General features: G+C 38.0%; 2 protein-coding genes across 9 annotated transcripts; one reads left to right on the top strand and one right to left on the bottom strand.

Moving 5' to 3' along the window:
- Positions 1–305: 305 nt before the first annotated feature.
- Positions 306–5,486, bottom strand: LOC118378122 (GTPase IMAP family member 8-like). 8 transcript variants are annotated; one of them, XM_035765060.2, is made up of 10 exons: positions 5,360–5,484; positions 3,717–4,278; positions 3,544–3,624; positions 3,380–3,460; positions 3,209–3,289; positions 3,038–3,118; positions 2,867–2,947; positions 2,703–2,783; positions 2,367–2,428; positions 1,743–1,943 (listed from the first exon to the last, which is right to left on the bottom strand). In XM_035765060.2, exons 3-10 carry the CDS (start codon positions 3,611–3,613, stop codon positions 1,905–1,907), a joined length of 576 nt encoding a protein of 191 aa, XP_035620953.2. In that variant the 5' UTR covers positions 3,614–3,624; positions 3,717–4,278; positions 5,360–5,484; the 3' UTR covers positions 1,743–1,904. The 8 variants fall into 8 exon arrangements, with proteins under 8 accessions (XP_035620955.1, XP_052364899.1, XP_052364900.1 ...); XM_035765061.2 differs by lacking the exon at positions 2,867–2,947 and having other exon boundaries at positions 5,360–5,486; XM_052508942.1 differs by lacking the exon at positions 3,038–3,118 and having other exon boundaries at positions 5,360–5,486.
- LOC127924343 (GTPase IMAP family member 7-like) lies at positions 5,487–10,358 on the top strand. The gene is made up of 2 exons (XM_052508944.1): positions 5,487–5,626; positions 7,715–10,358. Exons 1-2 carry the CDS (start codon positions 5,599–5,601, stop codon positions 8,440–8,442), a joined length of 756 nt encoding a protein of 251 aa, XP_052364904.1. The 5' UTR covers positions 5,487–5,598; the 3' UTR covers positions 8,443–10,358.
- The last annotated feature ends 4,084 nt before the right edge of the window (positions 10,359–14,442 follow it).

The following is a 14,442-nucleotide window of genomic DNA, read 5'->3' as shown; positions in this document are numbered from 1 at the left end:
TATCTAATTATAGACAATTTGACTAACAAATAGTCTACCAAAATGTCAGAAATGATAAGCAGAAACATATCTAAATCAGGCAAAAAAATATCCTGTACCCCATGTCAGAAAATCGTTACACCTTCTGACTGTAGCCTACAGGCATTTTCCATATTAGCGGGTTATGGTCAGGTGCAGGCATCAGATTTTCACTTTATCACGTATAGTCAGGCGGTTGCGGATGGGTTATAAGCAATTAAACAAGCAAGCTGACCCGCGCACCACTAATGCATATTGTCATAAGAGATTTTAACATGATTAAATAACACCAGGATAATTATTTGTATACATGTCCATAGTTTATTTGTATGCTCAACTTTACAAAGGTTTACCACAGTAAATTATGACGTTTTTTTTTTTTACAGTTAAGTCCAACATTTAATTTCCTTATGTAACAAATCAAGATGACTCCTGTGTGACTAACAACACAGCATAATGTAAGTCAAAAAGAAAAGTCATTGTCATTAGAAAACACAACATATTTTTCTGATTCACTCCACAGAAGGTAAGTTATTGTTTGAATGTATGCAGTTACATTCCTGTGGTTCATCATTAGGAAATAAGCCACATTATAATAATAATAGTAATAATAATTGATTCATTTTATATGGCACTTTTCATTATGCACAGAATCTCAAAGTTGCTCAATTTAAAAACAAAGTTGTTTGTGATCTGACAGATTCTTAAAACAACAGTGAATCAAGTCACAAAAATGTTCTAACCATTTTGGGTCAAATAAGTCTCCATAAATCTACATAACTGACAGAAGTTAACAAAAGGAAATCTTAAATTACACTACAGATGCAGTCACTCATACTTAATAACTGGAAAGTGAAATAAAACAGTTCATGCCATTCAGCTGAAATACAGTATACAGATGTAGGATCTTAATTTGAGCGTGTTTGCCGCAGCAGCAATAGGAAATGTAAATTATCATGTGGATTATAATTAATGGACATGGTTGAAGGGGTTGATACATTTTCGTAAGGGAAAACCAAGTCTGAAATGTAAAAGTGGAAATGACAAACTTTTAAAACCTCAAATATATTACACATTTTAAATGTTCCTGCATTACACGAAAGATCTCCTGCAAAAGGGTGGTCAAATTAAGATCCTACACCTGTATATTCATTCTCAGTTTAGAACATTTTAGATCAATTGTTTTGCATCACGGTCTTAGATTCTTCTGATGTTACAATGATGTGACTTAAACAATCATTTGGTGACATTAATTCAGTTTTGTCCCTGGGATCTAAGTTAACTCACTGTACACTTGTCATCTGTATGTTTTGTTTTCCAGTCCTCAAAGTCACGAGACATTTGATCATTGCCCAGTAACTTGTATATTTTCTCCATCAGCTCAATCACCTGCTGGTAGTCTGTCTTTGTGTTTTTGAACACATGTTTGTTCCCACAGCAACTTACTATTTCTTTCAGGTGAGTGTCAGCCTGATTGATGAACGTGTCAAGGCTCATATGTTTGAGGTCCTCTCCATTAGTAAAGAGGACACATGTTCTCTCTTTAAATCGTTCCATGTCAGAGAAGATACCTTTCAATTGTTTCAAGATCCCTCGTTCACCATCTGTGAATCGGCCAATCTGAATCACCAGTAAGTACACACTCAACCCTGTCTGACACCACTTTATGCAATCCGCAATGTGTTTGCTTGGTTGTTTAAGACAATCATCAAAGAAATCTGGGGTATCAATGACCCTAACCTCTGTCCCTCCCATCTTCATATTTTCTACATGACACTCTTTTGTAACTGTTACAGAGCTTGCACTTGATGGGAAAATGTTTTTCCTCAGGATTGTGTTTCCACTTCTGCTCTTTCCAGTTCCTGTCTGTCCCAGTAGCACAATGTTCAAAATGTTGCTGGGATCGCTTTCATAGTTTCTTTTACCTGGTGAAACAATAATAGCAGCAATCGAGTTAGACATGGTTTCATCCAGCTTCAATATACCTTGCTTCTCAATTAGTTTACTGATGCTCTTAAATTGATTTAGGTTCTATATTTAAAAAGTGAGAACAGGATATTACTTATAATTTATAGATTTTTGTTAGCCCGAATGTGATTCAAATGGGTGCGAGGATAGTCAACTAAATTTTGTTATTTTTATACTGATGTCAAAAAATACAGCGGAATGTGCATGAGTTAAATTAGCCAAATGTTTAGAAATGTTAAAAAGCATATAGTGTATTTTGTATTGCATAGCGCAAGGAGTTCTACAGTTAAACTTGTGGCTTGATATAAAAACGCAATGCAGGCTAGTATAGCTTGTGGTAAAGATTTCACTTATTGAGTCAATTCTACCCTGGGGCTTACCAGTCTTTGAGTTTCCAGATCTGCTTGCCGGCCCATCGTGAGATCTGCCAGGATCACTGAACCTAAAGTATACAACCATGACAAATAATAGATTTTAGTACCTTTGACAATGTTAGAAAATAAAGAAAATGGAATTTGGTCAAATTAGAAAATAGAAAATAAAGAATGTATTGAATGCCACAAGGTCCGATCACTTCTGACACCAATGTAATGAAACAGGCAGGGAGCAGTTCGATATCCACGCTTCTAAACCCACGGTTGTTACAATATAATAGCTTTTAGTGATTTTGACAATATTAGAAAATAAATAATGTATTGAATGTCATTTGGTCTTACATCTCATCTTGTGGTTTTGATTGGTCCCCGAATCTTGTTCCTCTGAACTCTTTTCCAGGATGACCATCATAGTCAATAGACCTAAGTACACCATAACAAATATATAATAGCTTTTAGTGATTTTGACAATATTAGAGAATGTATTGAATGTCATTTGATTTTACCTCTCATCTTGTGGTTTTGATTGGTCTCTGAATCTTGTTCCTCTGAACTCTTTTCCAGGATGACCATCATAGTCAATAGACCTAAGTACACCATAACACATGTATAATCGCTTTTAGTGACTTTGACAATATTAGAAAAAAGAAAATGTAATTAATGTAATTTAGTCTTACATCTCATCTTGTGGTTTTGATTGGTCCCCGAATCTTGTTCCTCTGAACTCTTTTCCATGATGACCATCATAGTCAATAGACCTAAGTACACCGTAACAAATATATAATAGCTTTTAGTGATTTTGACAATATTAGAAAATAAATAATGTATTGAATGTCATTTGGTCTTACATCTCATCTTGTGGTTTTGATTGGTCCCTGAATCTTGTTCCTCTGAACTCTTTTCCATGATGACCATCATAGTCAATAGACCTAAGTACACCGTAACAAATATATAATAGCTTTTAGTGATTTTGACAATATTAGAAAATAAATAATGTATTGAATGTCATTTGGTCTTACATCTCATCTTGTGGTTTTGATTGGTCCCTGAATCTTGTTCCTCTGAACTCTTTTCCAGGATGACCATCATAGTCAATAGACCTAAGTACACCATAACAAATATATAATAGCTTTTAGTGATTTTGACAATATTAGAGAATGTATTGAATGTCATTTGATTTTACCTCTCATCTTGTGGTTTTGATTGGTCTCTGAATCTTGTTCCTCTGAACTCTTTTCCAGGATGACCATCATAGTCAATAGGCCTAAGTACACCATAACACATGTATAATCGCTTTTAGTGACTTTGACAATATTAGAAAAAAAAGAAAATGTAATTAATGTAATTTAGTCTTACATCCTTTGGGGCTTTCTCTTTTCCGACAGTGTTTCCTTTCTTTTTAGTACAACACCTTCACTGTAGTTTTCGTATGTGTACTTGAAGAACTTACGGTCCATTGGTAACTTTTTGTGCAGATCATTATAATTGTTCAAGACTTCCAGGGGATATTTTATGTTTTGATTGATATTACGTTCCAGTGCAAAGATCTCATCCCTGCATGGTAACATAACTATCATGTTTGCTGTAATATTTTCTCCAAAGGTATCTTGTAGGTGAACAACTTGCTGTTTAACCTCCTCTGGTGTATCATGCCTATCTTGAATCACAAGCAGGGATATATGAAGGCCGGGGTATGAAAGTGCCATACAGTCGATAATTTGCTGGTCTGAATTATTGCCTTCTCCAAACATGTCTGGGGTGTTGATTGCAGCATATAATTGATTCTCTCTCCGCTCACATAGTTCCGTATCATGGGTAAAACCATCTCTATCGGTTTTCTGTAGGATTAGATTTCCTATTGAACTCTTTGGAGCTCCTTTCTTTCCAAACAGAACGATGGTTAATTTTTCTCCAGAACCTAGTTAAAACAATAAGAACAGTCTTAGATCGTAATGTTATACCATTGCAAGGGACACACAATTGAGTCTAAAAATGTTACCAAACCTCAACTAACCGGTGCCTCTGCACATTGACTCTGTAGCGGTACCCCCTGTATATAGTCTCACTATTGTTATTTTACTGCTGCTCTTTAACTACTTGTTACTTTTATTTCTTATTCTTATTAATATTGTTTAAACTGCATTGTTGGTTAAGGGCTTGTAAGTAAGCATTTCACTGTAAGGTCTACTACACAAATCAAATCAAATGTATTTATATAGCCCTTTGTACATCAGCTGATATCTCAAAGTGCTGTACAGAAACCCAGCCTAAAACCCCAAACAGCAAGCAATGCAGGTGTTGAAGCACATCATTCCCACCTTCTGGGAGAATGTTTTAACTAGGTTCTGGAGAACCTTTTGTACACCTGTTGTATTCAGCGCATGTGACAAATAACATTTGATTTGATTTTGAACAGTATTCCAGAACATATTTAAACCATATTGAGCAACATTTTCTTTCTGCTACACACCAGTAAAATCCTGTTTTCATCATGTATTACTCCAGAAAAAAATGACTGTTTTCCAAAGACACTAAACTGTATCCAGCCTAAAAATAAAATGTGTAACACTGCACAAAACACAACCTGAAGTGATTCAGCAATTGTACAATTCTGGCCAATAAATAGGTGTTTTTATCAAAAAGCGTTATAGGCATATGACTAAAACTGTAGATTTGTAACTTTGCAGGTTATTTTTTTTAACAGATGTGAGCTCAACTTTGCAGAGATATGTGCCTTTGGTGTACAGCGTTTAAATGAGAAAAATGTTGCCCATATGTCCACATTGTTTAACTCCTTGGAGCAGTGTCTACTTTTTATGTTATTTTGTCAATACGTTCTTCAAACTAAATTTTGTTAAATAAATCACATAGATCCTTAGAAGTATGAACACATTATGAGAGTAGAAATTATATATTTACTGGGTTGACATCTCTTTATGAAAAGTAAAATAGTGGCTTATGGCGGTTGATGATTTTAGAATGAGAAAAATTGCACTTACCTGTCATTTTCCTCTGCTCGTTTTGCAGCAATCGCCACTGGATTACGAAACCTGAAGAAAAAAGGAATAGGGAGGTTTTCAACACGTCTCTGCAAGTCTAAAAGGAATGTTTCGCATCCCATTTATATACTGAATTGAATAGAGGTATGGTCAATCGTGTGGGCGGTTTTAAGGGAGCTTGATAGATAAAACACAGACAAGTTGCACCTTTCCACTTCATCCAACTCTATTAAGACAAGATGGGTGGCGGCAGCTCTATACCAGAAGGTGAGAATGACTTTCTTTCACTTTTTTGCAATGAGGTGAAGTTAGCTTTATATTAGCCTAGGCAGGTGATCGTGCAGATCTAGCGACTATGCTCGATCTTCTAGGTTGATCCCCATTCCCGGTATTCAGTAATACACGTGTCCCCTGTGGACCGGCTCGTACATAAAGGATCCTCCATTCATGCTGAAAATGCATAATTTTCCTCCTTAACTATCTTTAATGGCGAGAAGGTGGGGGGGAAATGCCCACTTTCTTCATGAAACAACATTATCCACCACAATTTAGGATGTTTCACATAATGTTTCACAAATTGTCCGATAATTGTGTTTCATAAAAAAAGTATTGCTATTGGTTCAGAGATCTCACCAGTCCAATCCATTGCATATGTAATTATTTTTTCTTAATTATTTTTTTTGGGGGGGGTTCTATTTTCAATTAATTTAATTTGAATTATAAATAGAAAATAGTTGCTTAAAACTTCAATAGCTTCCACCCCATATCACTTTCATGAATGCACCCAACTGCTATGGGTTCATGGACCTTGTCTATACAATCTATGGCAATTAGTTTTGTATTCTTTGACTTTGGCTTATTTCTATGAAGTTACATTTATGTTATATGCTTTACTTTATATGAAAAATACTTCTGTAACTTCAGGAGCATCCACGCCATATAACTTTTATTAACACAACCACCAATCCATAGGAATTACTTTAGTATTTTTTGACTTTGTCTATTTTGTTTATACATTTTCATTGAATTTACATGAGAAGTACTTTCTTAAAACTTCAATAGCTTCCACCCCATGTCACTTGCACAAATACAACCAACTGCTATTGGTTCAGGGACATGTCTGTACAATCTAAGGGAATTACTTTTGTAGTTTTTGACTTTAGCTATTTTTCTATGAAATGTATTGAATTATATGTCCCAAAAAATACTTCCTTTAATCTTCAATACCTTCCACCCCATATGACTTTCATGAATACAACCAACTGATATTGGATCAGGGGCCATGTATGTACAGAAATTACTTTAGTATTTTTGACTTTCGCGGTTTTCAATTAATTCAAATGGACTTTAAATAAAAGATACTTCCTTAAAACGTAAATTACTTCCACCAAATGACTTTTATGAAAGAAAAAAAGCTGTAAGTTGCAGTGGGATATCTTTGGATATCTAAAGAGGGTCATAGGTACTCCTGCCTTTTATCTCCGCTTCATTGAATTGAATGAGAGAGCTCCAGAGCCCCAGAGTTGGGGGAGAGGGTCAAGGAGTCCTGTGGCCGCACAGGGAGGGGGCGACACACGTACAGTCGCCAGGGGACTCCATCAACCAACTCCCTGCCCCAGAGAAAGGGCCAGGGGGCTGGGATCCTGCTCTGCCCCTGAAGGAGAGTGTCACTCACCCAGCCCCAGCACCATTCCTCAGCCAGCCCTCCACACACCAGAGGCCCAGTAGGCCAAAAAATGGGTTCAGAACTGCCAATCTCTACAGAAAATGCCTGCTCTGCCCCTGTGAAGGACAGTGTCACTCACACAGCTACTCACATGGGCCTTCTCTCTGGTGATCTGGTGACCTCTCCCCCACAGACCTCCAGACCTCTAGACCTACACTCCCTGGCTGCACTGCCAGCCCTCTCCCTGGGCTATGAGAGTACAGCTTACTCTCACTCAGACCTCTATAGTCCCTCTGCCAGGAACCACGGGCACCTGGTGCTCTCTGCACGTTTGGAGAGCAACAGAGGAGAGGAGAGAAACACTTCAGCTATATTTCGTATCCAAAAAGAAAATACGACAACAAATTGAAAAAACAAGCGGTGCAACTTGTTCACTATTAAAAGCTGATTCAGAATATGTCGTTTATATAATTCTTGCACGTTCCATTGAAGAGGTATTGATGAGAAAAGATAGAAAATGTTATATAAAGCTAACTATACTGTAGCTTTTCAATTGTTTCTTTAGTTTCACACAGGAAACATTGTTGAGTGTATGAATCAAATTTCTTCCAGCACAAGAAGAAGAATGTTTAACAGGACATTTGTTTTTTTACTGAATAGGTCACTAAGCATGAATTCTTTCTTTTCAGGTCCTGACCTGAGAATTGTGATGATTGGGAAAACTGGAGTGGGGAAAAGTGCTGTTGGAAACACAATTTTGGGCAAAAACATATTCAAATCTCATCCCAGCGCTAACTCTGTGACTGGGACTTGTGAAAAGCATCAACTTCGAGAGAGTGAAAGGTGGATTCATGTGGTGGATACACCAGGGATATTAGATACAGGCAAAGAAGCTGCAGTTATCAAAAACGAGATAGTGAAGTGTATTCAGGTTTCAAGCCCTGGTCCTCATGTCTTCTTGCTGGTGATCCAGGTGGGCAGATTCACCAAAGAGGAGCAGAATTCGATTGAGGCCCTGGAGGAAATCTTTGGACCAGAGGCCTCCAAACACATGATTGTACTGTTTACTCGTGGGGATGAACTTCAGGGTCAAACAATACAAAAGTATGTAAGCAACGGTCATCCAAAGCTTCAAGAGGTGATTCAACGATGTGGCAACAGATTCCATGTTTTCAACAACAGAGATGGGAATAGAAGTCAAGTTGTTGAGCTGATCAAGAAGATTGATGACATGGTGGCAGGAAATGGAGGAAAGCACTTCACTGAGAAAATGTATCAGGAGGCAGAGAGAATGATTAACCAGCAAAATATGGGCAGGGAATTGGCAGAACTCCAAATATACGAATTCACATTCCTTGCTGAATTACTGCAGAGAGTCATTGAATTTAAAAAAATACTTGATTTAGAAGATGACTAATAAGTAAGCATAGCTGTGGCTATTTCCTCTCCACGAGGAACACAATCTGTGACTACTGCCACTTATGTGAATTATGATATCTTAACCATTTAGCTTATTGTCGTATAAAATAATATAGTACTTGAGTAGGACATCTCTCCTTCTCTAATCAACATTTTTCTTTATTATTTGAGATGAACATTAGTTAAAATGCTATATATTAAAATTCAGAATGTAGTGAATACAATATGAAGAGAAAGGTGAAAATGAACTGTTGTATGACATGCTGATTGAGCTCTAAGCTTACGGGAGCACTCAAATGAAGTCATGGTGGTATGAAATTCAAGCATAATCTAACTAAAAAGATATGTATTTCTGTAAAGAGATTGTTTGTTTATTGTTTCACCTAATCAGATACACTGTCATGAACATGCCATATTGGTTAATAATAAGGCGTACAATGCTATACTGAACAAAAATATGAACGTAACATGCAACAATTTCAACGATTTTACTCAGTTACAGTTCATATAAGGAAATCAGTCAATTGAAATAAATTCATTAGGCCCTAATCTATGGATTTTACATAACTGGGCAGGGGCACAGCACTGCACTTACACAAATTACTGATGATTGGTTGAAAGAAATTGATAGTAAGAAGATTCTGGGAGCTGTACAGTTAGTTTTCAGAGCAGCCTTTGATATTATTGACCATAACCTGATGTTAAGAACTTATGTTTTATGGCTATGCAACCTCTGCCATATCGTCAATTCAGAGCTATCTATCTAATAGAACTCAGACTCTTTAATGGAAGCCTCTCTAATGTCAAACATGCAGGATGTGGTGTACCGCAGGGCATCTGTCTAGGCCCTCTACTCTTTTCTGTTTTGACCAATGAACTGCCACTGGCATTAACACAACGCCTGTGTGTCCATGTATGCTAATGATTCAACCATATACGTGTCAGCAACCACAGCTAATGAAGTCACTGAAACCCTTAACAAGGAGTTGCAGTCAATTTTGGAATGGTTGGCCAGTAATAAACTGGTCTCTGAATCTAAGAGCATTATATTTGGTACAAATCCTTCCCTAAGTTTTAGACTTCACCTCAGCTGAATCTGGCAATGAATGGTGTGGCTGTTGAACAAGTTGAGGAGACTAAATTACTTATTGTTACCTTAGATGGTAAACTGTCATCGTTAAAACATATAGATTCATTGGTTGGGGAGAGGTCTGTCCATAGTAAAGATATTTTGTTTTGACACCACACTCCAAAAAGCAAGTACAGGATTTAGTTTAGTCTTATCTTGATTATTGTCCAGCCATGTGGTCAAGTGCTGCAAAGAAAGACCCAGTTAAGCTGCAGTTGTCCCAGAACAGAACATCTTGCTCTTCATTGTAATCTGAGGGATAATATAAATACTATGGATGCCAGTCTCTCTTTGCTAAGAGTTGATGAGAGTGACTCCATCAAGAAACATTAATGGGTTGAAAATTCAAAATTGTTTGCATGGTCAACTTATACACAACTCTGACACACACACCCCACCAGACATGCCACCAGGGGTGTTTTCACAGTCCCCAAATCCAGAACAAATTCAAGAAAGCGTAGAGTATTATATAGAACCATCATTACATGGAACTCGCTTCCATCTCATATTTCTCAAATGAACAGCAAACCTGGTTTAAAGAAACGGATAAAGCAACATCTCACGCCACAATGCCTCTCCCCTATTTGACCTAGATATTTTGTGTGTATGTGTTGATATGTAGGCCATGTGTGCTGTTTTTATATTTATGCAGTTCTGTCCTTGAGCTCTTCTTGTTTATTGATGTTCTGTATTATGTCATGTTTTGCGGGGACCCCAAGAAGAGTAGCTCCTGCTTTCGACAACAGCTAATGGGGATCCTAATAAAATACTAAATACCAATTAAACGGTGTAATAAGATAATGTATTCACAAAAAAATGGTTATGTTGATCTATTTTAAGAAAGTATTTACATTAATTGTGAGATGAACAGCCATTAATGTCTAAACCGCTGGCAACAAAAATGAGTACACCCCTAGACAACCCTTTGGACATTTTCACTTAGGGGTGTACTCACTTTTGTTGCCAGCGGTTTAGACATTAATGTCTGTGTTTTGAGTTATTTTGAGGGGACAGCAAATTTACACTGTTATACAAGCTGTACACTCACTACTTTACATTGTAGCAAAGTGTCCTTTCTTCAGTGTTGTCACATGAAAAGACATACTCAAATATTTACAAAAATGTGAGGGGTGTACTCACTTTTGTGATATACTGTATATACAGTGGGGAGAACAAGTATTTGATGCACTGCCGATTTTGCAGGTTTTCCTACTTACAAAGCATGTAGAGGTCAGTACTTTTTCTCATAGGAGAGACGGAATCTATAAAGCAAAAATCCAGAAAATCACATTGTATGATTTTTAAGTAATTAATTTGCATTTTATTGCATGACATAAGTATTTGATCACCTACCAACCAGTAGCAGGTCTAGTACACCTTCTATTGCAGGAGCAGGGCTGGTAAACCTTCTACAACAGGAGCAGGGCTAGTACACCTTAGTGCAGGAGCAGGGCTATTTCACCTTCTATAGGGTTAGTAAACCTTCTACACCAGGAGCAGGGCTACTACACCTTCTACTACAGGAGCAGGGCTATTTCACCTTCTATAGGGTTAGTAAACCTTCTACAACAGGAGCAGGGCTACTACACCTTCTACTACAGGAGCAGGGCTATTTCACCTTCTATAGGGTTAGTAAACCTTCTACTACAGGAGCAGGGCTACTACACCTTCTACTACAGGAGCAGGGCTAGTTCACCATCTATAGGGTTAGTAAACCTTCTACTACAGGAGCAGGGCTATTTCACCTTCTATAGGGTTAGTAAACCTTCTACTACAGGAGCAGGGCTACTACACCTTCTACTACAGGAGCAGGGCTAGTTCACCATCTACAGGGATATCATTTAGGACCTTTAAAGTTGAAGTGACACATCCATAACCTGAGCGGAAACCAGATATGAAAAATGCAATAAAATGCTAATTAATTACTTAAAAATCCTACAATGTGATTTTCTGGATATTCTTTTTCTCATTTTGTCTGTCGTAGTTGAAGTGTACCTATGATGAAAATTAGAGGCCTCTCTCATCTTTTTAAGTGGGAGAACTTGCACAATTGGTGGCTGACTAAATACTTTTTTGCCCCACTGTATTCCAGTCTGTGCTCGATAAACAGTCCTGTGGCATAGCATTTGCGTCGTCTGACCACTTCCGTATTGAGCGGGTCACTGGTACTTCCTTTAGTTTTTGCTTGTAAGCAGGAATCAGGAGGATATAATTATGGTCAGATTTACCAAATGGAGGGCAAGGGAGAGCTTTTCACATGTGTCTTCGTGTGGAGTAAAGGTAGTCTACAGTTTTTTTTTCTCTGGTTGCACATGTGACGACGTGCTGGTAGATATTAAGTCAAATGTATTTAAGTTTTCTTGTATTAAAGTCCCCGGCCACTAGGAGCGCGCCTCTGGATGAGCATTTTCTTGTTTGCTTATGACCATATACAGCTGATTGAGTGCGGTCTTAGTGTCAGCATCGTATTGTGAAGGTAAATAGGCAGCTACGAAAAATATAGATGAACACTCTCTTGGTAAATAGTGTGGTATACAGCTTATCATGAGGTACTCTATCTCAAGCTAGCAAAACCTTTAGACTTCTATGATATTAGATTTTGCGCACCAGCGGTTATTGACAAATAGACACAGACCACCACCCCTCGTCTTACCCGAGGTAGCTGTTCTGTCTTGCCAATGCACAGAAAACCTAGCCAACTGTATATTTTCCATGTTGTCGTTCAGTCACGAAACACAAGATATTACAGTTTTGAATGTCCGATTGGTAGGATAGTCTCAAAGGGAGCTAATCCAGTTCTCCAGTGATTGCACGTTGGCCAATAGGACGGATGGTAGAGACCGTAAAACGGCAGCCATCTCCTCCCGAGTCAAGGTTAGAAAACTAGCTAGCGCGCTGTAGAATGTGCTATGGTTACTAGTTAGCTAGCTAGCCTGGTTGGTAGGCCTAACAAAAACGGCAACTAACGTTTGCTACCAAGCTAGCTACAGTTAGCCTTAGCCATATATAGCTCTTCAGTTAGCTAGCTAGCCAACACTTGGCTAGGTAGCTGAAAAATGCTAGCCAGATGCTAGCTAGCAGAATTAATGTATGCCCACCAAAAAAATAAAACAACAGCATGGAATATATACTTTTTCTCTCCTTCACGTTTTTGTCTCGTCTACAACACTTTTTTTTTGCACACTGATCTACAGATCCCATTCTTTTTCAAAGGGACACTTTCAAGGTCATAGTTATTTGAGTGTATTGCGCAGATGGGCAGACATTAAGCCTTCTTCCCTTTCTTTGAGGTTTTATTGGCGGACAACATCCCGAATGGTGTACCGCCAATGGTATATCGCCGCAACCTTCTGGGTGGGGTGAAAACTGAGAAACTTTAACAACATAAAATAAAATACAAATAGTATTAACGGCGTTCGTCTGTTGAAGGAAGAGAGTCGGACCGAAATGCAGCGTGTTGGTTACTCATGACTTTAATGAAGTAATCGCGGTACATGAAAATACAAAAACAACAAAACGGAACGCGAAACTTATTACAGCCTATCTGGTGAACACTACACAAAGACAGGAACAATCACCCACAAAATACAAAGCGAAACTGAGGCTACCTAAATACGGTTCCCAATCAGAGACAACGAGAATCACCTGACTCTGATTGAGAATCGCCTCAGGCAGCCAAGCCTATACAACACCCCTAATCAGCCGCGATCCCAAATACTACAAACCCCAATACGAAAAACAACATATAAACCCATGTCACACCCTGGCCTACCCAAACATATAACAAAAACACAAAATACAATGACCAAGGCGTGACAAGAGCCACAATGCCTTCTTCTTCTGCTCTTTCAAAACGCATGAAATCAAAACAAAACCACTCCTGGTCACTCTTACTGACTCTACCTTTCCTAATGCCTCCTTAATAACCATTTCATGCGTGACTTCTAAATATCTCTAACGGTCGTCCCAGCGTGAGTTTTTTTATACATGTGATGTTAGAACGTTCTCTCCATTCCAGAATGTGATTGTTACGCAACAGTACATTTAATCCACGCTGCCCTCAAACCAAGGCATGCAGCCTGTTTTTATTTATAGGCTGTTTTCAACTTGTTCATTTCAAATTAGTTTTTTTATTTTCTAAGAACAGTTTGAATTGAGGTGTGTTCCGCCTCCTCATGCATTCACATAAAAGTAATCATTTTTACTTTTGTGGACCAAGTACATTTGTTTTACATTTCTGACCCAGACAAAATTCTCAAAGCACTTCCCAATTGTTTGTGCAGTTCAAGTCTGCAGACAACTCCCATCCTGCACACGTGTGTTCACATTTTCCATCTGTTGCCTGCATCACAGTCATAGATGTTTTCATTACCAATAATAAGTGGAAATGTGTGCGTCTCTATCAAAGTAAGTGCCTGATGTTATAATATTTTCTGCATGTCGTGTTATGTCGTTTCTACTGTAGCATAATATATTTGTGTATATTCCTTATACCCATGGACACATGAGGTAACGTTACTCATTTCATAACCTTTATGGTGTTATACTCAATGTTTAGGTAGCTAGCTACATTCTACTATTAACTCTGGAAAACAATGCTAATTGTGTCAGAGAAGTATTAGCTTGTGCTGTATTTTGAAGATACCCCAGCCTTATGACTCCCAAGTGGTGCAGCTGTCAAAGGCACAGAGTCTTAGTGTGAGAGGAGTCACTACAGACACCCTGGTTCAAATCCAGGCTGTGTTTCTATCAAAGTAAGTGCTTTATTACCTTACAATAGTTTCTACTGCAGCTAACTGTGGGTATGGAGCATAATATTTTTGTGTATATTCCTTATAACCGCAGACATGCGAGGTAACATTACTAATT

This window comes from Oncorhynchus keta, unplaced genomic scaffold, assembly GCF_023373465.1.
Source record: "Oncorhynchus keta strain PuntledgeMale-10-30-2019 unplaced genomic scaffold, Oket_V2 Un_contig_3968_pilon_pilon, whole genome shotgun sequence".
In the NCBI taxonomy this organism is placed as follows: domain Eukaryota; kingdom Metazoa; phylum Chordata; class Actinopteri; order Salmoniformes; family Salmonidae; genus Oncorhynchus; species Oncorhynchus keta.
Note: the sequence above shows the minus strand (reverse complement) of the source record. Positions and strands in the feature narration are given on the sequence as shown.

What these genes read in the sequence shown, in the direction of transcription:
- LOC118378122 (XM_035765062.2), bottom strand. An exon ending in TCAAAACCACAAGATGAGAT is followed by an intron (nt 2,429 to 3,379) that starts GTAAGACCAAAT and finishes TGTATACTTTAG; the next exon opens with GTTCAGTGATCCTGGCAGAT. An exon ending in ATCTGGAAACTCAAAGACTG is followed by an intron (nt 1,944 to 2,366) that starts GTAAGCCCCAGG and finishes TTGTTTCACCAG; the next exon opens with GTAAAAGAAACTATGAAAGC.
- LOC127924343 (XM_052508944.1), top strand. Translation starts at nt 5,599, where the DNA reads ATGGGTGGCGGCAGCTCTATACCAGAAG. An exon ending in CGGCAGCTCTATACCAGAAG is followed by an intron (nt 5,627 to 7,714) that starts GTGAGAATGACT and finishes CTTTCTTTTCAG; the next exon opens with GTCCTGACCTGAGAATTGTG.